Genomic DNA, 26557 nt, shown 5'->3' with positions numbered 1-26557 from the left:
GCTAACCTTGTCAAATCCTCTCATATCTCGACAAGTGCATAGGGTTTAGGGGTCGATTTGGTATAGGGCCATACTGTCACATCATTCCATAGACTTCCATAGTTCTGATGTTATACTCCCACTATCTGGCTCAAATGTAGAACTACAATATTTTAACACCACTTGGAATACGCTGGGCTACAACCATTGGTCAAGAGCAAAAAGTAGATTTGGTTATTGTCATTGACCAGTTAGATTGGGCCAGACCCATTTTAGCCTGGGGAAGAGGTTAGTCATTGACTAATTGGGATTTTTTGTTGTTGTTGCATGACCTTAGATTACTGAGAGGTCATTGTTGTCCCCTCACGTTACTGGTTGACCCTCAGTAGCCTATGGTGAGGACATGCTGGATTTCCCGTAGGGGAGAGTGGGGTAAGTTGAGCCAAAAGGGTAAGTTGAGCCACCATTGTTTCTTGGAAACACAAAATGAATCACGTGACCAAATATTTAGGAAGAGGTCTTCATTTCATGGCGTCTGTGAAGGAAGAAGCCACATGGGAAAAAGTTGTAAGCAAGTAAGGTCCAGAATTTTTTTTTTCACCAAGTCAAATTAATTTATTGTGTTAAAGGTTTCATGATGCTTCTATCCAAACCAAAGAAGATCATGTTAAGATTGTTCTATATATCAGTTGGGGTCTCTATAACCTTCAATATGAGGTCCTAAACCTATCATGAAAGTGCATCCTTGTTCCTGTGTTGGCAAATATAGTCAAATTGTTTGCCTTGGGGTAAGCTGAGCCAATGGTTGAGCCAATGGCAAGTTAAGCAAATTGAAGTGTTTTCTTGCCAGGCATAACGCAAATCATTATTGCTGTGATATGAGGTAACCACAGGGCCTATGTTAAAAGTGTTTAAAAAGTACATAGTGTTTGTTAGGTGTTAAGCCTGTGTTAAAAGATGCTTCAAATTATTAAAAGACAAAACAGCTGTTGTGATTGTGTTGAACTGTGTTTGGGAAATAAAAAGGAAGTGGTAAAATTGAATTTAGTACAGAAATTTGTAGGCGGCTTAACTCACCCTGTCCTCCGCCGCAATTTACCTCATACCCCGGGGTAAGTTGTGCTAAGAGACAAGCTATGTTAACAAAATTATTTCCAGGGATACCCAACATCCTAAAATATATGTAGATATCTTTGTTAGAAAGAATACTACATTTCCCTTGACTATTCCCGTAAACCATGTTGATTTTCGCTCCGAGTTAGGAAACCACATCGTCATGCTCTGTGTCCTTTTGGGTCTTATGTAAATAGTGTCTGTTTACCAGTGATTGACTGAAGCAACTCATTGTCCTACGATGCGATTGGCCATTGTTGTCAGAAATAAAGCTCTCTTTGTGGATTTGGTAGACAAAGTAACAATGGGTAGAATTATGTACACAGTGGCCAGTGTGTGTTGTCTAACTTTACTATCCTTTTGGGTTCCAAGTCCTCACAGGGATAGAAAAACAAGAAAATAAATAAAAATTAGGACATTTTGCCAGTCCCCAAAAGGAAAAAATAATATATTAGGCTCAGGGATTAGGTTTAGGGTTAGAATTAGTATTAGGGGTTCAGGTTAGGGTTATGGGTTTGGGGTTAAGGTTAAGGTTCGGTTAGGGAAAATAGGATTTTGAATGAGAATACGTTTATTAGGTCCCCACTTGGAGAGTTAAACCAATGTGTTTGTGTGTACATGTTTGTAACAGTCAGATAGACATAAGATACTACATACCATTTGGGGAAAATAAGTGATGGCCTTCTCCAGATCAAAGGTCAGAGGTCTGGAGATTCTGCATCTGTGTGTGTTTGCGTGAGGTCACATTGCCCGTTTGTGATTGGCTGTGTGGATCCGTTACCCCAGTATCTATAAAAGGCTGTGAGTTCTGTACAAAAGTCATCTGACTGTCTGGAGCCAAAATGGGGAGTTCTACAGCGAGCCTGTTCCTTCTACTGGGCTGCTTCACCACCGTGTTCTGTATCACACGGGAATATTTTATCGGGATTCAGGAGATTCAGTGGGATTACGCTCCCACTGGGAAAAACATCATCCTCAACAAACTGCTGAAGGAAGATGAGTGAGTGATTCAGTATAACTGTAACTTACCTGTCATGAAGAAGTAATAAAATATCATTATATATATATATACACACACACAGACTGTATATGTAGAAGTTTTGGGAAGTTATGATAGGAGTGTTATTGGAATTAGTTGAACACAGTATATCCTGTATGCTATACTACAGTGAAATCTACAGTATACAGTGCCTTCACTAAGTATTCACACCTCTTGACTCGTTCCACATTTTGTTGTGTGACAAAGTGAGATTAAAACTGATTTTTTTTTTTTTTTTTTTTTGTCATCGATCTTCGCAAAATACTGTCAAAAGTGGAAGAATATTTAGATTATTATTTAGATATATTTTTAAAACTAATATAGATTGTATACTATGTAGACTTTTTTTTTGCAATGAATCCATTCAATAGTCCCTGTGTGTGTATAAATATCCATTATGTCTCTTCTCCTAACCCCCTCCACTCCACTACAGACACGCTGCTACGTTCCTGGTGCGCGGGCCCCAGCGGATCGGCAGCGTGTACAAGAAAGCAGTTTACCTGCAGTACACTGACGCCACCTACATAAAGGAGATAACCAAGCCCAAGTGGCTGGGCTTCCTGGGCCCTGTGATGTCGGCTGAGGAAGGGGACGTGATCAAGGTCCATCTGAAGAACATGGCCAGTAGGGCCTACTCCATCCACTCCCATGGAATCATGTACAACAAGACCAGTGAGGGTGAGTGGACGTGGATAGATGTCTAGAATAGTAGAATAGAGGAAAGAATATCCTATAATTACCAACGCAACCTCCAAGACAAATGGACATTTGCCATAACAGCAGGCAACAGAGATTATGGATTGTGTTGCCCTTTTAATTATGGAGTGTGGAGCCGTCTGTAGATTATGGAATGTGAATCCTATGAATGTAGAGAGTGGAGTGACACCCTCTAATGTGAATCCTATGACTGTAGAGAGTGGAGTGACACCCTCTAATGTGAATCCTATGACTGTAGAGAGTGGAGTGACACCCTCTAATGTGAATCCTATGACTGTAGTGAGTGGAGTGACACCCTCTAATGTGAATCCTATGACTGTAGTGAGTGGAGTGGGGTGGGTAATACTCCTGGCACAAGTCAGATGATAGGGACCGGGGTTCAATCCCTGCGTCCACTTTTCCCACCTGCCTGTATCCCCACCATATTTACATACTATCTCAATAAAGTGTCAAAATCCCCCCCAAGACAAATTGAAGTCAGTCACTGATCCAGATAACTCCCATATTGCCAGGTGCTCTGTACCCGGACGAGACGACGGATGCGGAGAAACATGACGACCGGGTGGATCCTGGGAAGAGCTACACTTACGTGTGGGTCCTGAGCGACACCCACGCCCCCACCAAGGAGGACACCAACTGCCTGGCACGCGCCTATCACTCCCACCTCCACGCACCCCAAGACATCGCCTCAGGACTTGTAGGACCCCTCATCATCTGTAAAAAAGGTACAGGCTTCTTATCGGGCACCTAAACGCTGGTTATGTACAGTAGGTCTGATCTGGTTTTGAGCAACAACATGTTGCACCACTGGAGCCCCCGGGTGGCGCAGCAATCTATGGCACTGTATCTCAGTGCTGGAGGCGTCACTACAGACACCCTAGTTCGATTCCAGGCTTTATCACAACCGGCCGTGATTGGAAGTCGCATAGGGCGGCGCAGAATTGGCCCAGCGTCGTCCGGGTTTGGCTGGTGTAGGCCGTCATTGTAAATAAGAATTTGTTCTTAACTGACTTGCCTAGTTAAAATAAAGGTTAAATAAAAATAAAAAAATTTAAAAAATAAACTGTTTGAGTTTTATGTATAGTCTTATTATAGTCATTGTGGCGATTAAGGAGGAACAGAGATCCTGAGATTACAGAAGAGAGTACACACACCATCTCCCTGTGTCATAAAAGCCATAGTATGTTTTCATGTACATGGATGTTTATTTCTGAGATGCGCAGGTACCCTGGATGTCTATGGTGACAAGGCAGCAGACTACTCGTACGTCCTGATGTTCACTGTGTCGGACGAGAACATGAGCTGGTACCTGGATGACAACATCAAGACCTACTGCACTCAGCCATCAACAGCAGCCAATAGCCCACAACAGCCATCAACAGGAGCCAATAGCCCACAACAGCCATCAACAGCAGCCAATAGCCCACAACAGCCATCAACAGCAGCCAATAGCCCACAACAGCCATCAACTAAAGTAGACAAAGATGATGAAGCCTTCCAGGAGAGCAACCTGATGCACTGTGAGATTATTACCGTAAATAACACTAATACACACACGCACAATCATAGGCCACTAACACAGTGTGTCCACTGTTTTGCAGCGATCAATGGCTTTGTGTACGGCAACCTGCCTGATCTGAGCATGTGTGTCGGAAACAAGATCCACTGGCACCTGATCGGCATGGGCAATGAGGTGGACGTCCATTCAGTGTTCTTCCATGGCCAGATCCTGACCAACCTTGGTCACCACACAGACGCGGTCAGCTTATTCCCAGCCACGTTCACCAATGTGGAGATGACCGCTGACAACCCTGGTCACTGGCTGCTGAGCTGCCAGGTCAACGACCACCTGATGGGTATGTATGTATTTTACAAGCCAGGGACTGTATCCAAAAAAGCATCTCAGAGAAGAGGCTGCTGATCCATTGTAGGAGCAGGTGTTCCCGTGCCATATGCTATTAGTAATAATGATCTAGAAGGTTAAAATGAATCACCTACTCCGAGATTCTTAGGGCTCAGATAGACAGCCAATCAGAGGGTAGTACAACAACTCCCCAACAAGTTACAAGACATGTCACAGAGTGTAACATCCCACTGGGCACAAACCAGTTGAATCAACACTGTTTACACATTATTTCAACAAACAATTCAACGAGGAAGACTGATTGGATTTGCAAAAAGTTCCTCAGTGTAAAGGAATATCCTTTCTTCACCCAACTTTTAACCTAAATTCAATGACATGTTGATATTTTTTGGTTGATTTCACAATGAATTCACGTTAGTTGACAACTCAATCAAATGTAAATCAAAACTAGACGTCAAACTGACGTCTGTGTCCAATGGGATAAAGTGATTGTCTTCCTCTGATTTCCTCACCTCAGCGGGCATGCAGGCCCTCTTTGAGGTAAAGAAGTGTTTCCCCGCCGTCCACAAGCCGCGGCCCAGCGGGGAGGTGAGGGAGTACTTCATCGCTGCCGAGGAGGTGCTGTGGGACTACGCCCCCTCACAGGTCAACCACGGCACAGGGAAACCTCTGAACACAGACGGGTCAGTAACATCGCTGTCGTCTGTGGTTTGGGCGCACTTGTTTTGAATTGAAAAGGGATTTTTGAGTGTGTAACTATTGCCCATTACCAATTTAAACCTGGTCCAAAAAATATAGAAAGGGACTGAGGGGTTGTTTTCTGGTCTTGTATTGGTGCTGATCTGACTGTTACCGTGTTCTTTGTCCCTCCTGAATGTCCTCAGTGAATCAGAGACGTTCTTCCAGAGAGGTAACGATCGTATTGGGGGGAAATATAAAAAGGTCCAGTACAAGGAGTACACAGACAAAACCTTCACCGTGCAAAAGGAGAGAACACCTGAGGAGTTGCACCTAGGGATTCTGGGTAATGTACTACACACCCCTTGCACCCCTTGTCTTCACATTATGCTGCCTTGAAATTAAATCTAAAAAAGGGATTACATTCTATTTTTTTCCTATCGATCTACACAACCTCCACATTTTCAAAGTGAAAGGAAAAATGATATAAAACTGTTCAAATTAGTAAAAATATACAAAATAGGATTTATTGATTGATTGATCATTCAAATCGACGGGCTGTAGTGGAGCGGGTCGAGAGCTTCAAGTTCCTCAGTGTCGAAATCACTAAGGATCTATTATGTTCCACACACACAAACACAGTCGTGAAGAGGGAACGACAACACCTCTTTTCCCTCAGGAAGCTGAAAAGATTGAGAATGGGCCCTCAGATCCTCAAAACGTTATACAGCTGCACCGTTGAGAGCATCTTGACTGGCTGCATCACCGCTTGGTATGGTGACTGCTTGGCAAGGCGCTACAGAGGGTAGTGCGTACGGCCCAGTACATCACTGGGGCCAAGCTCCCTGCCATCCAGGACTTCTATACCAGGCGGTGTCAAAGGAAGGCCCTAAAAATTGTCAAATACTCCTGCCACCCAAGTCATACTGTTCTCTCTGCAACCGCACGGCAAGTGGTACCAATGCAGGACCAACAGGACCCAGAACAGCTTCAAACCCCAAGCCATAAGCCTGCTAAATAGTTAGTTAAATAGTTAACCATAACAAATAGCTAACCAGACGATCTGCATTGACTGTTTTTGCACTAACTTTTTTGACTCATCACATCTGCTGCTGCTACTGTTTATCATCTGTCACTTTACTCCTAGTTATATGTACATACAGTATCTACCTCAATCACCTCGTACCCCTGCACTTCGACTCTGTACTGGTACCCCATGTATAGAGCCAAGTTATACTCATTGTGTATTTATTATTACGAGTTATTACTTTTCTATTCTTTTTCTATTTTCTTCCTCTCTGTATTGTTGGGAAAGGGCACGTAAGTAAGCATTTCACTGTTAGTCTATACTTGTTGTTTACCAACATGTGACAAATAACATTTTATTTGATGTCTTCACACCCCTGAGTTAATACTTGGTGGAAGCACTGTTGACAGCCATTACGTCTGTGAATAATTTAGAATAATGTTCGACAAACTCTTAGGGAAACATATATTCATAGATTTTTTTCAAAATCAAAAGACTGAGGCGGGTTTTAACTTTTTACCTGGGCTTTGCTCCTTTCATATTTATTTTTATCCTAACAAACTCCCCTGCTGGTGACAAGCATACCCATAACATGATAATGCCACAAGCCTGTGTTAAAACATCCACTCCAAATCATCCATTCTGTGTGCAACAAGGCCGTTAAGTAGTACTGCAAGACAACATGGCAAAGACATCCACGTTTTGGCATAAATTAAAGACGAGATTGGGTCAAATCCAATACAACAGAGTAAAACCCTCTGTATTTTCAAGTATTGTGGTGGCAGCATCATGTTATAGGTATGCTTGTCATTTGCAGGGACTGGGTAGTTTGTCAGGATCAGAAGAAATATGAAAGGAGCAAAGCCCAGGGACAATTACACCAATTTTTATGCCAAAGACACACCAGAATGGCTTTCCAATCGGCAGTAGCGGTGCGTGGGTAAAATCACTGAGGAAGCCAAGCCAAGCCAGTAAAAATGCCATATTAAACCTGTTGTGATATTTGCTCTACAACCCATTCAATTCACACGCCACCGTGATATACAATAAGGCCGTGACAACAAAAAGACAACAGTCACACGGTGGCAGAATCAATTCAACTCCACATACGTTTGTTTCATCACAAAACCGGAGAGCAACATCTGTCCGGTGAAGTCCACAAAGCAAATATTGCATGTAACAAACAGTTATATGACCTGCAGCGTGGTTAAACAAGTTAATGTTTGCGACAGTTTACTGAACAACTACTGATTTACAACCTCAGAGTTACCACAAGTCAGCACAAAGACAACAGTAGCCCCACAATTTCAGCACCATTTACACTTAAACATCATCAAATCAACAAGGCTATATATGCTTATATACACTGAAAACAAACTTAAAGATACCAAAAACTATTTAGTCCAATCAATTATTATGCTCTTGTTGAGTGTTCCTGAGTGGTCTCAGTCCTGACTTAAATTTGCTTGAGAATTACAGACAAGGTTTGAATATTTCTGTCCATCAATAATTCCCAACCGAATGTATTGAGCTTGAACAATTTTGATGAAAACAATGGACACTCCTTTAACTTCAGAGTATTTTCTTACATATCTTTTTTTGCTCTTTAGAAATTAAAGCACTTTATGTCCCCCCATTTGCAGGTGTCATTACTATTCGGACAAATTCACTAGTAGTCAAAAATGTTGTATTTGGTCCCATATTCCTAGCACGCAATGACAAAATACACATCAAGCATGTGATTCTACAAACTTGTTGGATGAATTTGCAGTTTGTTTTGGTTGTGCTTTGGATTATGTTGTGCCTAATGCTGTGGTCTCCCTGTATTTTGTGTTAAATGCTCTACAACAAAGCTTTCTTAGTGTACAACAAGCTTTCTCTGCCCTTAACCTTGTTCTGAACACCTCCAAAACAAAGGTCATGTGGTTTGGTAAGAAGAATGCCCCTCTCCCCACCGGTGTGATTACTACCTCTGAGGGTTTAGAGCTTGAGGCAGTCACCTCATACAAGTACTTGGGAGTATGGCTAGACGGTACACTGTCCTTCTCTCAGCACATATCAAAGCTGCAGGCTAAGGTTAAATCTAGACTTGGTTTCCTCTATCGTAATCGCTCCTCTTTCACCCCAGCTGCCAAACTAACCCTGATTCAGATGACCATCCTACCCATGCTAAATTATGGCAAAGTAATTTATAGATCGCAGGTAACAGTGCTCTCGAGCGGCTAGATGTTCTTTACCATTTGGCCATCAGATTTGCCACCAATGCTCCTAATAGGACACATCACTGCACTCTATACTCTTCTGTAAACGGGTCATCTCTGTGTAGCCGTCACAAGACCCACTGGTTGATGCTTATTTATAAAACCCTCTAAGGCCTCACTCCCCCCTATCTGAGATATCTACCGCAGCCCTCATCCTCCACATACAACACCCGTTCTGCCAGTCACATTCTGTTAAAAGTCCCCAAAGCACACACATCCCTGGGTCGCTCGTCTTTTCAGTTCGCTGCAGCTAGCGACTGGAACGACCTGCAACAAACACTCAAATGGATGGTTTTATCTCAATCTCTTCATTCAAAGACTCAATCATGGACACTCTTACTGACAGTTGTGTCTGCTTTGTGTGATGTATTGCTGTCTCTACTTTCTTGCCCTTTGTGCTGTTGTCTGTGCCCAACAATGTTTGTACCCTGTTCTGTGCTGCTGCCATGTTGTGTTGCTACCATGTTGTGCTGCTGCCATGTTGTGTTGCTACCATGTTGTTGTCATGTTGTGTTGCTACCATGCTATGTTGTCATGTGTTGCTGCCTTGCTATTTTGTTGTCTTAGGTCTCTCTTTAGGTAGTGTTGTGTTGTCTCTCTTGTTGTGATGTGTGTTTGTCCTATATTTATATTGTATTTTTTAAATGTTTAAATCCCAGGCCCCCGTCCCCGCAGGAGGCCTTTTGCCTTTTGGTCGGCCGTCATTGTAAATAAGAATTTGTTCTAACTGACTTGCCTCGTTAAATAAAAGTTCAATACAATAAATACAAATAGAAATTAATGGGTAATAATGAAGTGTGTCATTTTGGAGTCACTTTTTATTGTAAATAAGAACAGAATATGTTTCTGAACGCTTTCACATTAATGTGGATTCCTCCCTGACTACAGCTAATCATGAATTAATCATGAATAATGATGAGAGAGAAAGTTACAGAGGCACAAAGATCATACCCCGAAAACATGCTAACCTCTCACCAATAACATGGGTGGTTAGCATTTTTGGGGGCCATGATATTTATGCCTCTAACTCTGTAAATCCAATTGAATCCCTTTTTAGAGGTCATTTTAAAATGTGACGACTATGCAATGGATGTGTAGACTTTCACTAGTCACTGTAGTTCATTCATACTGCAGGTTGATCCTGTTGCTCTGGGAGTAGGAGACCTATCCCCCTAGTCTTGTAGTGGGTCCACTGTAGATTTAAGCAATGGCACCTCGGAGATTTGTGGTACATGGCAAATATACCAGAGCTGTGGGCTGTTCTCAGCACGACGCAACGCAGAGTGCCTGGATACAGCCCTTAGCTGTGGTATATTGGCCATATATTGGCCATATACCACAAACCTCCGAGGTGCCTTATTGCTATTATAAAACGGGTTACCGACGTAATTAGAGCAGTAAAAAATAAATGTTTTGTCATACCCCCAAAACATTTATTTTTTACTGCTCTAATTACGTCGGTAACCCGTTTTATAATAGCAATAAGGCACCTCGGAGGTTTGTGGTATATGGACAATATATGGACAATATACCACAGCTAAGGGCTGTATCCAGGCACTCTGCGTTGCGTCGTGCTGAGAACAGCCCACAGCCCACATACAGTCCGATATACCACGGCTGTCAGCTAATCAGCATTTAAGGCTCGAACCACCCAGTTTATAATACATGGTACATCATGGCAACACCTGGATAGTGGGATCGATACCCGGGACCACCCAAACGTAAAAAAATAATAATATGCATGCATACTTTTTGTTACTTTGGATAAAAGCGTCTTCTAAATTGCATGTTTCTATAAATGTATTAATGATTGAATGGCTTCCGTGTGTGTTGCAGGTCCTGTGATCAGGGCTGAGGAGGAAGACACCATCAAGGTGGTGTTTCAGAACAAGGCCAGCCGTCCTTTCTCCATGCAGCCACATGGAGTGCAGTACAGCGTCGAGCAGTCAGGGACTCTCTACTATAACGAACTGGAAGGTTAGAAGTAGTAACACATGAGTGATGATTATTTATTGCACGTTAAGTCAACACCCTGATGAAGACAGCTTGTCTGTTGAAACATTGTATATTAAGGTTATTAAATTATTGCATCTGAGCTCCTAGAGTGTGAGGTTGTCCTTTTCAAGACAACACCGTTAACATTCTTTTTGTAGTTAAAAAGTTTCCTTTCAATGATAATGTCTCATATCATCAATTAACGCTCTTAATGCTTTCACAGAATCCTACACTGCCAAAAAACTCAGAGAAATCAAGAAGGAGACGAGTAAGTATGCTCATTTATGCCTATTTCTTACAGAACTACAGTATCGGGCAAGGTTGGGGTCAATTCCATTTCAATGCCAGTCAATTGGAATTCCAATTTTATTTAATGCTTTTCAAATGGGTCCCGATTCAATCCGTAGCACTAATGATCGGCGCTACAGCGTGATAGAAATTTAAAGGCAGTGTGCCATCGTTCGCGGAGACTGCATTCATTGTAAACGCTGCATATGTCAGCTCAATCGAAAAATGACCTTTGAATGGAAATTATGCTACAGCACGGATCTTCAGCACTACGGATTGAATCGAGCCCTTACTCTCTGAATTGAATGGAATTTAAATAGAATTGACCCCAAACCCTGGTATCCAGTTCCTGCAGGTGTTTAGCCACACTGAGGAAGAGGTGGGGACCCGGCCAGCCGGCCAGGAATGTTTTAATGTTTGGTCACCAGGATCTTTCTCTTACCAAACTCAGTCCAAATAAAACTAAACAATGTCACTTAATTTGCTCTTGCTAGGTAGTGATGCTAGTTATTCCACAGTGTAAAGTCTAAAAGTCTATATTCAGTGGTCTGACAGTGGAACCTAGGACATTAGCTACAGTAGTGGCTGGTTAGTTACTGAGCCCTGGTGGCAGTGTACACACAACATTTACATCTGCCCAGAATAAGCACAGAACCTATTAGGACTCTAGGCCTATTTTACATTTACATGTTAGTCATTTAGCAGACACTCTTATCCAGAGTGACGTACAGTAAGTGCAGTCATCTTAAGATACTGTAGCTGGGTTGGACAACCACATATCACTGTCATAGTAGGGACATTTTTCCTCAATAAAGTCGATATCAGCAAAGTCCGAGCAAGTAAGACGGAAAACTAAAAAGTAAAGCGTTAGTTCACGAAAGGTAATCCTCACCATGTCAAGATATGATAGGGCTGAGTTACTTGGTGTATAGAGTGAATAGGAGTGGGCCTAGAACCGAGCCCTGGGGAATACCACACGTGAGAGTACGTGGTGCAGACACAGATCCTCTCCACGTCATCTGCTAGGAGAGGTCTGCCAAGTAGGATGCAATCCAAGAGTGTTTAGAGCCTGAGACGCCCAAGTCCCCGAGGAGAGGAAGCTCTGATGGTTCACGGTGTTGAAGGCAGCAGATAGATCTAGGAGGATGAGAACAGAGGATAGAGAGTCAGCTTTGGCAGCGCGGAGAGCCTCCGTGACACAGAGAAGAGCAGTATCAGAGAAAGATACCCAGAAAACATGACCCTATTGGCCCCATGTGGCTATTTGGTGGGCAAGATGGGCATGGGCTAGCCCACACCAAGCCCAACAGGCTAGCTTACACCAATCCCACACCAAGCCCAGCACATGCTAGCCCACACCAAGCCCAGCCCACACCAAGCCCAGCACGGGCTAGCCCACACCAGGTCCAGCCCAGGCTAGCCCACACCAAGCCCAGCACGCGCTAGCCCACACCAAGCCCAGCACGTGCTAGCCCACACCAGCCCAATAGGGGCTAGCCCACACCAAGCCCACCCCAGGCTAGCCCACACCAAGCCCAGCACGTGCTAGCCCACATCAGCCCAATAGGGGCTAGCCCACACCAAGTCCAGCTAAAGGCGGGGGCTCATTAGAATATTTTGGGGTGTGGTTTGCACACAGTTCTCACAATCTCACATTTTTTACTGAGTGTCTGTGTTCTGTTGTGTGATGGCCAATGTTTTTTGATCATGTACACTGTCAATGATGAAGTCTTTAAAAAGTTCCTAAAGGGGCAATCTGCAGTTACTACATCAATGTTTAGACTTATAAATGAATGCTACTATATGTAGTCATTTATTCTTCAAGAATATAACTTATAATGATCTCAGTTCAACTGTCGTACCCTATCAGAACCCAAAACATAAGATTGTTTTACTCCTTTGTTTGTAAACAAAGTAAATATAAACAAACACTGTATAGCCTCAAAACATGGTAAAAACTATCATTTTGATGTCATGGATGGTCAGTCCTTGAATTCATAGCTCTGTCCACGAATTTGAGAATGTTTACATTTCTCCAGCCCCATCCCTTGGATTTACTATTGTTCCGCTTTGTTATTGTTTCAACTGTTGATTGCCCCTTTAAATAAGTGCATGTCACATCTTGTAAAAAAAATACACAGTGTACAAAACATTAGGAACACCTGCTCTTTCCATGACATAGACTGACCAGGTGAATCCAGGTGAACGCTATGATCCCTTATTGATGTCACTTGTTAAATCCACTTCAATCAGTGTAGATGAAGGGGGAGGAGACAGGTTAAAGAAAGATTTTTAAGCCTTGAGACAATTGAGGCATGGATTGTGTATGTGTGCCATTCATAGGGTGAATAGGAAAGACAAAATATTGAAGTGCCTTTGAACGGGGTATGGTAGTACAGTAGGTGCCAGGCACACACGATTTGAGTCTGTCAAGAACTGCAACGCTGTGGGGTTTTAAAAGCTCAACAGTTTCCCATGTGTATCAAGAATGGTCAACCACTCAAAGGACCTCCAGCCAACTTGACACAACTGTTGGAGTCAACATGGGCCAGCATCCCTGTGGAATGCTTTCGACACCTTGTAGATTCCATAACCTGGCGAATTGAGGCTGTTCTGAGGGCAAAAGAGGGTGCAACTCAATATTAGGAATGTATATGTGTATGTGCAGTATATGCAGTGTATATGCGTGATAGATTTGGTTGTCTTTCTGATACAATATAACACGTTCCCTAAACACCTTGAAGGGTTGAAAATTAGGACATTTATGCATTGAATTAAATTGTAATAAATATTATAAAAACATTTATATTAAAATAGCAAAGGCGCATCGGCCCAATGTAGACAGCCTACATGGGGCCGATATTTTAGCCCGCATTGGGCCCACGTGGTGCCAATGTGGGCATGTTTGCTGGTATAGCTCTAATCCTGGTCCTTTTGTTTTTGCCATAACACAGACCGTTTATTCAACTAATCGCCAAGCCATGGAATCTTTATCTTATTGACCTCCACCCCCTACCCTCCAGGAACTGTAACCCCTCCCCCGGCAGCGCTGGTCAAACCAGGCACCACCCACACCTATGAGTGGGTGGTCCCTAAGGGGGGCGGGCCGGTGGTGGACGATGCAGACTGCATTACATACTTCTACTACTCAGCCGTGGACCCTGTCAAAGACACCAGCTCCGGCCTTGTTGGACCCCTCCTGGTCTGCAAAAAAAAGACCCTCAAAAAAGGGAAACAGGTAAAAAGAAATGGAATTGGATGAATACCTTTATTGTCAGTGTGTTGAAATATTGAATCTGGAATGTGTTCATCAGCTGACTTGGCATTAAAAAGGTCAAATACAGACAGAGCACTCACATCCATTATTTTCACGTTTATTTCCCATTTCAGAAAAACGTGAACAAGGAGTTCCACATGCTGGCTACAGTGTTTGATGAGAACCTGAGCTGGTTTCTGGATGACAACATTAACCAGTTTACCAAGGCTCCTAAAACTGTCAACAAGGAGGACGAGGACTTCCAGGAATCTAACAAAATGCACTGTGAGTCTTTTAGGCTGTGTTTACACACGCAGCCCAGTTCTGGTCTTTTACCCAACTATTTGTAAAAATAGCTGATTGGTCTGATTGGTCAAAAGACCAAATTAGTGGAAATAGATCAGAATTGGGCTGCTTGTGTAAACATAGCCTTAGAACACTGACCTATCATGGAAACGTGTTAAACTGTGATGCTAATTCAGCTACAAAACATGTACATCTTTGGCAAAGTTGTAATTAAACTCATTCCTTCTCAGTTACTTTCAAAAAGCCTATATTGTAATGGGATTTCCCTATGGATAAAAAAAAAATGTAAACACCAAAACACAGAGCAGTTACCAACAACCTAACACGTTTCAACCTCTCACTGGTCTTCTGTAGGGCACTCACTTTTCCATTTCCTGTTCCCACAGCGATCAATGGCTACATGTATGGGAACCTTCCAGGACTGACCATGTGTAAGGGGGACAAGGTGTCTTGGCACCTGTCTGGCCTGGGCTCTGAGGCTGATATCCACGGCCTATACTTTGAAGGGAACAGGTTCATCTACAGACAGACGCGCAGAGACGTCATGAATGTGTTCCCTCACATCTCCCACACTGTCATGATGGAGCCAGACAGCATGGGTAGGACACATTATGGATGGAGGGATGCATGGAGGAATGAATGGAAGGATGAGTGGGTGAGTGGATGGATGAATGGCGGGATGGACGGATGGGTGGGTGAGTGGATGGATGAATGGAGGGATGGATGGATGAGTGGGTGAGTGGATGGATGAATGGAGGGATGGACGGATGGGTGGAGGAACTAAAGGACAGATAGATGGATGGATGGAGGGGCAGACGGAAAGACAGAATCGTAAATCTTTACTTCCGTTCTAATTGAAAATCAATTACAACGAATTATAATGATAGACAATGCATTTGTTTCCCCCCTCCAGGTCAGTTTGAGGTGGTGTGCAGGACCACGGACCATTACCAGGGAGGTATGAGGGCCAACTACACCGTGCAGAAGTGTAGTATGTTCAACAGGCAGTCAGAGATCATGCTCCACTCTAAGACCTACTACATTGCTGCCATTGAGATAGACTGGGACTACTCCCCCAACCGGACCTGGGAGCAGGAGATGTACCATGGCCTCATACAGAGGTAATCTAACCCTAACCCCAGCTCAACCCTAACCCCAGCCACAACCCTAACCCCAGCCATAACCGTAGCTTCATGTCTACACCCCAGCTCAACCCTAACCCCAACCCCAACCCTAACCCCGGCTCAACCCTAACCCCAGCCACAACCCTAACCCCAGCCATAACCCTAGCTTCATGTCTACACCCCAGCTCAACCCTAACCCCAGCTCAACCCTAACCCCAGCCATAACCCTAGCTTCATGTCTACACCCCAGCTCAACCCTAACCATAACCCTAGCTTCATGTCTACACCCCAGCTCAACCCTAACCCCAGCTCAACCCTAACCCCAGCTCAACCCTAACCCCAGCTCAACCCTAACCCCAGCTCAACCCTAACCCTAACCCCAGCCATAACCCTAGCTTCATGTCTACACCCCAGCTCAACCCTAACCCCAGCTCAACCCTAACCCCAGCTCAACCCTAACCCCAGCTCAACCCTAACCCCAGCTCAACCCTAACCCCAGCTCAACCCTAACCCCAGCCATAACCCTAGCTTCATGTCTACACCCCAGCTCAACCCTAACCCCAGCTCAACCCTAACCCCAGCCATAACCCTAACCCCAGCTCAACCCTAACCCCAGCCATAACCCTAGCTTCATGTCTACACCCCAGCTCAACCCTAACCCCAGCTCAACCCTAACCCCAGCTCAACCCTAACCCTAACCCTAACCCCAGCTCAACCCTAACCCTAACCCTAGCTCAACCCTAACCCTAACCCCAGCCATAACCATAACCATAGAAACATTCCTGTTCCATGTTTGAGACATGGATCTACAATACATCAGTATGTTTTCTTTGTCTCCAGTCCAGGAAATGATTTCATTGATAAACAGGGTAAGTTCATCGGCTCCATATACAAGAAAGTTGTGTACAGGGAGTTCACCAACAATAAATTCACCAAACAGAAGGAGAGATCTGCAGACATGCAACACCTGGGGATCCTGGGTAAGTTGTAGTATAAAGGGTTTGGTTCTAGGTAAGTTGTACTATAAAGGGTTTGGTTCTAGGTAAGTTGTACTATAAAGGGTTTGGTTCTAGGTAAGTTGTACTATAAAGGGTTTGGTTCTGGGTAAGTTGTAGTATAAAGGGTTTGGTTCTAGGTAAGTTGTACTATAAAGGGTTTGGTTCTGGGTAAGTTGTAGTGTAAAGGGTTTGGTTCTGGGTAAGTTGTAGTATAAAGGGTTTGGTTCTGGGTAAGTTGTAGTATAAAGGGTTTGGTTCTAGGTAAGTTGTACTAAAGGGTTTGGTTCTAGGTAAGTTGTAGTGTAAAGGGTTTGGTTCTGGGTAAGTTGTACTATAAAGGGTTTTGGTTCTGGGTAAGTTGTAGTATAAAGGGTTTGGTTCTGGGTAAGTTGTAGTATAAAGGGTTTGGTTCTGGGTAAGTTGTAGTATAAAGGGTTTGGTTCTGGGTAAGTTGTAGTATAAAGGGTTTGGTTCTGGGTAAGTTGTAGTATAAAGGGTTTGGTTCTGGGTAAGTTGTAGTATAAAGGGTTTTGGTTCTGGGTAAGTTGTAGTATAAAGGGATTTGGTTCTGGGTAAGTTGTAGTATAAAGGGTTTTGGTTCAGGGTAAGTTGTAGTGTAAAGGGTTTGGTTCAGGGTAAGTTGTAGTGTAAAAGGTTTGGTTCTGGGTAAGTTGTAGTATAAAAGGTTTGGTTCTGGGTAAGTTGTAGTATAAAGGGTTTGGTTCTGGGTAAGTTGTAGTATAAAGGGTTTTGGTTCTGGGTAAGTTGTACTAAAGGGTTTGGTTCTAGGTAAGTTGTAGTATAAAGGGTTTGGTTCTGGGTAAGTTGTAGTATAAAGGGTTTGGTTCTGGGTAAGTTGTAGTATAAAGGGTTTTGGTTCTGGGTAAGTTGTACTAAAGGGTTTGGTTCTAGGTAAGTTGTAGTATAAAGGGTTTGGTTCTGGGTAAGTTGTAGTATAAAGGGTTTGGTTCTGGGTAAGTTGTAGTATAAAGGGTTTTGGTTCTGGGTAAGTTGTGATAAAGGGTTTGGTTCTAGGTAAGTTGTAGTATAAAGGGTTTGGTTCTGGGTAAGTTGTAGTATAAAGGGTTTGGCGGTACAGTAGGCTTAGTACGTACATAATATATGGAATTTAATTGCCATACTTTACTTCCCAGGCACCAAGCAATGACTTGACATTATTTTCATTATTAAACTGACCTGTTATGAATCCTGATTGATGACCCCTCTTGTTTCGTTCCCCAGGCCCTATGATCCATGCAGACATTGGTGACAAAGTCAATATAGTCTTCAAGAACATGGCCACAAGAACGTACTCTATTCACGCACATGGGGTGAAGACAGACGTACCACAAGTCAAAGAAACTAAGCCAGGTAAAATAAACAGCTCCCATAATCCATTGGATTTGACCAGCTAGTGTTATAGACATTGGATTTGACCAGCTAGTATTTTAGACATTGGATTTGACCAGCTAGTATTTTAGACATTGGATTTGACCAGCTAGTGTTATAGACATTGGATTTGACCAGCTAGTGTTTTAGACATTGGATTTGACCAGCTAGTGTTATAGACATTGGATTTGACCAGCTAGTGTTATAGACATTGGATTTGACCAGCTAGTGTTATAGACATTGGATTTGACCAGCTAGTGTTATAGACATTGGATTTGACCAGCTACTGTTATAGACATTGGATTTGACCAGCTAGTGTTATAGACATTGGATTTGACCAGCTAGTGTTATAGACATTGGATTTGACCAGCTAGTGTTATAGACATTGGATTTGACCAGCTAGTGTTATAGACATTGGATTTGACCAGCTAGTGTTATAGACATTGGATTTGTGATAGTGATATGAAGTAGTTTCAATAGCAGAAAGTACTTTTGATCGCAACAAAAACCTATATGTGTCATTGATCTTTTATTACTATGGTTACTCATACATATTTCATGACCCTGTTCTACAGAATAACAACTTTGTAGTGAGTGAGAGTTAGTTTCCTAAAGCAGAGTTGTCCCTTACAGGTGAAACACAGACATACACATGGTATGTCCCCAAGACAGCTGGGCCTACAGACAAACAGGAGACATGCAGTGTGGGAGCTTATTACTCCACAGTCGACGTCAACAAGGTAAATGAGATAACAAACTATGATCTTTAACTATTTTTTGGTGCCATTCAGCCCAAGGGGCCAGGGTTCCGGTCTAAAAACACGGTTTTGACTGCTCCTACAGTTTTGACCTGGTATTGCAGTTTAACTGACGCACGGCCCAGAAAGACAATTTCAATAGACGGCCACATAGAGAAGTCAGACTTGAAATGTCCTAATAAGACAATTTAGTCATCACCTTTATGCACAAAACATCCAAATAATTGTCGCTGAGGCCGATCTTTTTTCAAATCACTTACAGCCTAAGATATTATCATTTTATATTCATCAAATGTCATGTTTTTGGATGACATGACAACGTTGTCGCTGCTCGCGCTGCACATACTGAGTGCTAGCGCGCATGTGATGTTGGTCGCATAAAATCGCATGCAACCCGCATAGAGAATCGTGTATGTGAAAGTGAATAGATTACTTTGAAAACAACGGTCGGACATCGTGGATCAAGTCTCCAGTTCTTATTATCAGTAGTGGTTCATGGGTAAAATCACTGGGGAAGCCAAAACATGTCAAAACAAAAAGCCATATTACAACATACGGTGCCTTTGGAAAATATTCAGACCCCTTCCCTTTTTCCACATTTTGTTACGTTATAGCCTTATTTTGTATTTAACCTTAATTTAACTAGGCAAGTCAGTTAAGAACAAAATATTTACAATGGCGGACTACCCCGGCCTAACCCGGACGACGCTGGGCCAATTGTGCGCTGCCCTATGGGACTCCCAATCCCGGCCGGATGTGATACAGCCTGGATTTGAACCAGGGACTGCAGTAATGCCTCTTTCACTGAGATGAAGTGCCTTACACTGCTGCGCTACTCGGTAGCCTTATTCTAAAATTGATTAAATGAATGTTTATCCTCATCAATCTACACACAATACCCCATAATGACAAAGTGAAAACAGGTTTTTAGATATGTTTGTAAATGTATTAAAAATAAAAACAGAAAAAACATTTTTAAATAAGTATTCAGACCCTTTTCTATGAGACTCGAAATTGAGCTCAGGTGCATTCTGTTTCCATTGATCATCCTTGAGATGTTTCTACAACTTGATTGGAGTTCACCTGTGGTAAATTCAATTGATTGGACATTATTTGGAAAGGCACACACCTGTCTATATAAGGTCCCACATTTGACAGTGCATGTCAAAAACCAAGCCATGATGTTGAAGGAATTATCCGTAGAGCGCCGAGACAGGTTTGTGTCAAGGCACAGAATTGGGGAAGGGTACCAAAAAATGTCTGGTGCATTGAAGGTCCCCAAGAACACAGTGGCCTCCATCATTCTTAAATGGAAGAAGTTTGAGGAGTGTCCAGAAGCCACTCCTCAGTAAAAGGCACATGACAGCCTGCTTGGAGTTTGTCAAAAGGCACCTAAAGACTCTCAGACCATGAGAAACAAGATTCTCTGTTCTGATGAAACCAAGATTTAACTCTTTGGCTTGAAAACCAAGCATCACGTCTGGAGGAAACCTGGCACCATCCCTACGGTGAAGCATGGTGGTGGCAGCATCATGCTGTAGGGATGTTTTTCAGCAGCAGGGACTGGGAGACTAGTCACGATCGAGGGAAAAATGAACGGAGCAAAGTACAGAGAGATCCTTGATGAAAACCTGCTCCAGAGTATTCAGGACCTCAGACTGGGGTGAAGGTTCACTTTCCAACAGGACAACGACCCTTAGCACACAGCCCAGAGAATGCAGGAGTGGCTTCGGGACATGTCTCTGAATGCCCTTGAGTGGCCCAGCCAGAGCCCGGACCCCGATCGAACATCTCTGGAGAGACCTGAAAATAGCTGTGCAGCGATGCTCCCGATCCAACCTGACAGAGCTTGATGGGATCTGCAGAGAAGAATGGGAGAAACTCCCCAAATACAGGTGTGCCAAGCTTGTAGCGTCATACCCAAGAAGACTTGAGGCTGTAATCGCTGCTAAAGGATCTTAAACAAAGTACTGAGTAAAGGGTCTGAATACTTATGTAAATGTAACATTTCAGTTTTTTTTGTTTAATACATTTGTAAAAGTAAAAAAAAAAGAAGTTTTTGCTTTGTAATTAAAAGGTATTGTGTGTAGATTGATAAGGGAAAAAACTATTTAATCCATTTTAGAATAAGGCTGTAAAGTAACAAAATGTGTAAAAAGTCAAGAGGTCTGAATACTTTCCGAATGCACTGTATGTGTTGTGATAATTGCTTTTGCTCTATAACCTGTTAGTTCAGAATAAATTCAACCACACCTTTTGTTCCATCACAAATCTGGAGCTTAACCTCTGTTCGGTGAAGTTCACTAAGCGTATTTTGCATGTAACAAACAGCTACATGACCTACAGCATGATCAGGCAAGTTAATGTTTCCGACCTTTTCTAAAACTATTGATTTAGAACCACTGAGAGTTACCGCAAGTCTCAAAGTAAACAGGAGCTGCCTCCACTATTCCAGCACCATTTCAACATGATCAAATCACCTATGAGTAGTCTAATACAGTGACAACTAAAAGATACCAAAAACAATTTAGTCCAATCAACGTAGGCTAAATATGATGTCGTTTTCAGTAGTTCTGATTTCTGTGTGTGTGTGTGTGTCACAGGAGGTTGATGGCACCTTAATTGGGGAGGACAGGCTCATGGTAATGGCTGGAGCGGAATCAGTGGAATGGTATCAAACACATGGTTTCCATGTGTTTGATTCCATTCCATTGGCTCTGTTCCAGCCATTATTATGAGCCGTTCTCCCCTCAGCAGCCTCCACTGGTGGGTGTGTGTGCGTAGACAATACATTTACTCAGCCTACTTGTAGAGAAATGCCAGTGCCATCCTCCTCTCATGTTGATAAAATGATCTATGACTGTCATACAGTACACGCTTTTAGTTTTTGTTTTAGTAGGCTACCTGGCTAAAAAGCTTGCTCGCTAGCCTAACTTCCTTTCATGGGCAACAATGAGCCAGCTTGTTAACATTAGCCTACTATATCTAACTACATATTGAACTTCCATCCTCTCAGGCCAGGGGAACAATGTATTCATACATGGTTGGATCAGAATCACCGTTATAATCATTGACCAGTACGGAGAATTAAGTAAAACCACAAGTTCAAATCCCTATCTCCATCCATGGCTAACTTAGGAACGGGCCAATTTTAGCTAGCTAGCTAGCCACCGGAAGACTACACGTGATGAGAAATATTCAGCTTCTTGCAAATTGAAGGAAAATTATGAAACACAAAAATGTGTTTAATCAGTTCCCTTGGCATCCACGAATACACGCAACTGCTTATTATACCTCAGTGATTCAGCAATATGGCGAGCTTCAAATTCAAATACTTCATGCTTCACGCACCATCGGAAGTTTTCCATAGAAATACTCCACAAATTTCTTGTTAACAAACTATAGTTCTGGCAAGTCGGTTAGGACATCTACTTTGTGCATGACAAGTAGTTTTTCCAACAATTGTTTACAGACAGATTATTTCACTTATAATTCACTGTATCACAATTCCAGTAGGTCAGAAGTTTACATAAGTTGACTGTGCCTTTAAACAGCTTGGAAAATTCCAGAAAATGATGTCATTGCTTTAGAAGCTTCTGATAGACTAATTGACATAATTTGAGTCAATTGGAGGTGTATCTGTGGATGCATTTCAAGGCCTACCTAAACTCAGTGCCTCTTTGCTTGACATCACGGGAAAACCAAAAGAAATCAGCCAAGACCTCCACAAGTCTGGTTCATCCTTCGTAGCAATTTCCAAACACCTGAAGGTACCACGTTCATCTGTACAAACAATAGTACGCAAGTATAAATACCATGGGACCATGCAGCCGTCAAACCGCTCAGAAAGGAGACGTGTTCTGTCTCCTAGAGATGAACATAATTTGGTGCAAAAAGTGCAAATCAATCCCAGAACAACAGCAAAGGACCCTGTGACGATGCTGGAGGAAACAGGTTCAAAAGTATCTATATCCACAGTAAAACGAGTCCTATATCGACATAACCTGAAAGGCCACTCAGCAAGGAAGAAGCCACTGCTCCAAAACCGCCACAAAAAGCCAGACTACGGTTTGCAACTGCACATGGGGACAAAGATCGTACTTCTTGGAGAAATGTCCTCTGGTCTGATGAAACAAAAATAGAACTGTTTGGCCATAATGACCATCGTTATGTTTGGAGGAAAAAGGGGGAGGCTTGCAAGCCGAAGAACACCATCCCAACCGTGAAGCACAGGGTTGGCAGCGTCATGTTGTGGGGGTGCTTTGCTGCAGGAGGGACTGGTGCACTTCACAAAATAGATGGCATCATGAGGACGGAAAATTATGTGGATATATTGAAGCGACTTCTCAAGACATCAGTCAGGAAGTTAAAGCTTGGTTGCAAATGGGTCTTCCAAATGGACAATGACCCCAAGCATACTTCCAAAGTTGTGGCAAAATGGCTTAAGGACAACAAAGTCAAGGTATTGGAGTGGCCATCACAAAGCCCTGACCTCATACTAATTGAGTGTATGTAAGCTTCTGACCCACTGGGAATGTGTAAAACCTGAAATAATGTATGTAAACTTCAACTGTACACTACATGACCAAAGGTATGTGGACACTTGCTCGTCCAACATCACATTCCAAAATCATGGGCATTAATATGGAGTTCGTCCCCCCTTTGCTGCTATAACAGCCTCCACTCTTCTGGGAAGGTTTTCCACTAGATGTTGGAACATTGCTGTGGGGACTTGCTTCCATTCAGCCACAAGAGCATTATTGAGGTTGGGCACTGATGTTGGACGATTAGGCCTGGCTCGCAGTCGGCGTTCCAATTCATCCAAAAGGTGTTTCATGGGGTTGAGGTCAGGGCTTTCTGCAGGCCAGTCAAGTTCTTCCACACCGATCTCAACAAACCATTTCTGTAGGGACCCCGCTTTGTGCACAGGGGCATTGTTACACTGAAAAAGCACAGAATCGTCTAGAATGTCATTGTATGCTGTAGCATTAAGATTTCCCTTCACTGGAACTAAGGGGCCTAGCCCAAACCATGAAAAACAGCCCCCGACCATTATTCCTCCTCCACCAAACTTTACAGTTGGCACTATGCATTGGGGCAGGTAGCGGTCTGCTGGCATCCGCCAAACCCAGATTCATTTAACTAGCTGAATCATATACGCTAAATTAGGGTAGGACTGAAAACCTACAGGACAGTAGATCTCCAGGAAGAGGATTGGGCAGCTCTGTTCTAGAAGTTTCCACTTCACAATAACAACACTTACAGTTGGCCGGGGCAGCTTTAGCAGTGCAGAAATTTGACAAACTGACTTGTTGGAATGGTGGCATCCTATGACGGTGTCTCGTTGAAAGTCACTGAGCTCATCAATAAGGCCATTCAACAGTCAATGTTTGTCTATGGAGATTGCATGTCTGTATGCTCGATTTTATACACCTGTCAGCAACGGGTATGGCTGAAATAGCCGAATCCACTAATTTGAAGGGGTGTCCACATACTTTTGTATATATAGTGTACATATAAATACATACGCGTTAAAACACATATTTACATACATCATTGGTCTCTACCCCCAGGACCTGTACAGCGGTCTAATTGGTCCCCTAGTGATATGTAGGCGGAGCTATGCGAGAACATTTGGACTGAAGAAGGAAGTGGAAGAGTTCGCCCTCCTCTTCATGGTGTTTGATGAGAACGAGTCCTGGTACCTGGACGACAACATCAAAACAAACATCAAGACACCCACCAGGAACATCAAAGAGGATGAGGACTTCATCGAGAGCAATAAAATGCACGGTAAGGCTGGGGAAAGAGGGGTGTATGTTCTTTTTGCCTCTGTTAATAGGAATGCACGGTAAGGCTGGGGAAAGAGGGGTGTATGTTCTTTTTGCCTCCGTTAATAGGAATGCACGGTGAGGCTGGGGAAAGAGGGGTGTATGTTCTTTTTGCCTCCGTTAATAGGAAAGCCTTTGGCTTAATGATTTCTGAAGCATTTATATAGGACTTATTTGTGAATAGGACTTCATTTCTAGGCCTTATTAAAAAGCTTTTGTTTGTTTAAAGTGGGACTAGGGCCTATTCACAAATCATTTAAAAAAATAGGGGTGCTGATCTAGGATCAGTTTTTTGCCTTTTATAGATCAGCACTCCTACTCTGAGACACTTGGTAAATACTGCCTCGGATAAATTGATGTTTTCGTCACTGACGTGTCTCTGCTGTAGGCATCAACGGGCAGCTGTATGGAAACCTGCTGGGACTGAACATGGAAGTGGGGGACAAGGTGTACTGGTACCTGATGGGGATGGGCAACGAGATAGATATCCACACTGCCCACTTCCACGGGCACAGCTTTGACTATAAGGTAAGATCCCATTTGACCATATTAAAAAAAAAAGTCATAAAACCATTAGGTGTACATTTCCTCAAAACTTTTCCCTGGAAACTTTCAAAGCAGCATAACTTTCCTCCAATTTAAGTGTATGAAGCTCTAAATCATCAGAACTTTTATTTAAAAAAAACAGAACAGAGAGGTCACATTGAAGACCACATTGAATTTTGGACCATAAGCCCAGATGTAGGCGGTCAGTCAAGTATGCATACACTTTATCTACATTTTCTTCAAGGTTGTCTTGGGAACACACAGGGTGTGGCTCCATTCAATCTGCGCTACAGCCTTGTATAAATTTAAAGGCAAATGTTCCCGCATTAGCCGGAGACTGCATTCACAGTACACGCTGCATAGGATGGCTAAAATCGGAAATTCCCTTTTTAAATTCCAAATCACACTATAAAAAATAAAAAAAACTCTGAATCGAGCCCTTGATCTTCTAGCCTAGGACTAATACATCTGACTCAACTAAATGGTTACATACATTCTCTCGTTCCCCAGCTGAGTGGAGGGTCCCACCGTGCGGATGTGTTTGGCCTGTTCCCAGGCACCTTCCAGACGGTGAAGATGAAACCGACGTACCCTGGCTCCTGGCTGCTGCACTGCCACGTCGCAGACCACATTAAGGCCGGCATGGTAACAGTCTACAAAGTCACTGAGAAAGGTAAGAAGTGTGGGTTTGGTTCCCTGTGTGTGAAGTGTAGGTTACCGTGTGTGTGTGTGTGTGTGTGTGTTTACACTCTATAATATAGCTGTTACTCCCACTTGTGAATGTTTATACAACTAACCTCTCTGTGTTTTTGTGTCTTCAGAAAAGAAGGGCTTTTTTGGATGAACGCGGAGCATTAACACAAACAGCGAATAAAAGCTACGTACATCTCTTCAGTAATTACACATTGACCTCGTATTCCACACAAGGAGCACAGTGACCACTGACAATGCATGAATTAACTAAAACGGCTTTAATACAGGGTTTAAGCCTACCTGGTTAAATAAAAGGTGAAATTAAAAAATTAAAAAAGCAATGTCTAATGTCAATGTTCTAAAATAAATTTTGAATAAAGAAAATATAAAATCCTCCCTGATGTTGTCCACCATTGGCACGAACGACAGTGTCTAAAAGGTTTACAGAGAACGGCGCGACAAACAAAAAACATCCAGACAGCGGCAGTCCTGTGGATGAGAGGTTGACGGAGAATGGAAAGAATCGTGAAAGCGAACTGGCGGGCCAAACAGACAAATAACGGCGCAGTACGACAGTAGTATGGAGAACAGCATCTCGGTCCTTCTCACGGGTGGGCTATTGCAGCAGACGACCACACTGGATTCCACTCCTATCCGCTGAGAACAAGAAGAAAGCGGCTCCAGTGGGCATGCGA

The 26557-nt window shown here is 43.0% G+C and overlaps 1 protein-coding gene across 1 annotated transcript; it reads left to right on the top strand.

Annotated features, from left to right (window-relative positions):
* Positions 1-1906: 1906 nt before the first annotated feature.
* cp (ceruloplasmin) lies at positions 1907-26256 on the top strand. Its single transcript, XM_071346692.1, has 20 exons — positions 1907-2092; positions 2565-2809; positions 3361-3573; positions 4072-4368; positions 4450-4704; positions 5230-5395; positions 5597-5736; positions 10515-10655; positions 10897-10941; positions 13985-14199; positions 14352-14502; positions 14910-15122; positions 15437-15644; positions 16488-16627; positions 17888-18016; positions 18668-18774; positions 24366-24585; positions 25012-25151; positions 25680-25842; positions 25991-26256. The coding sequence occupies exons 1-20, from the start codon at positions 1935-1937 to the stop codon at positions 26011-26013; spliced, it is 3369 nt and encodes a 1122-aa protein (XP_071202793.1). The 5' UTR covers positions 1907-1934; the 3' UTR covers positions 26014-26256.
* The last annotated feature ends 301 nt before the right edge of the window (positions 26257-26557 follow it).

This window comes from Salvelinus alpinus, chromosome 16, assembly GCF_045679555.1.
Source record: "Salvelinus alpinus chromosome 16, SLU_Salpinus.1, whole genome shotgun sequence".
NCBI lineage: Eukaryota > Metazoa > Chordata > Actinopteri > Salmoniformes > Salmonidae > Salvelinus > Salvelinus alpinus.
The sequence above is the reverse complement of the archived record's forward strand: the minus strand, read 5'-3'. Positions and strand labels throughout refer to the sequence as shown.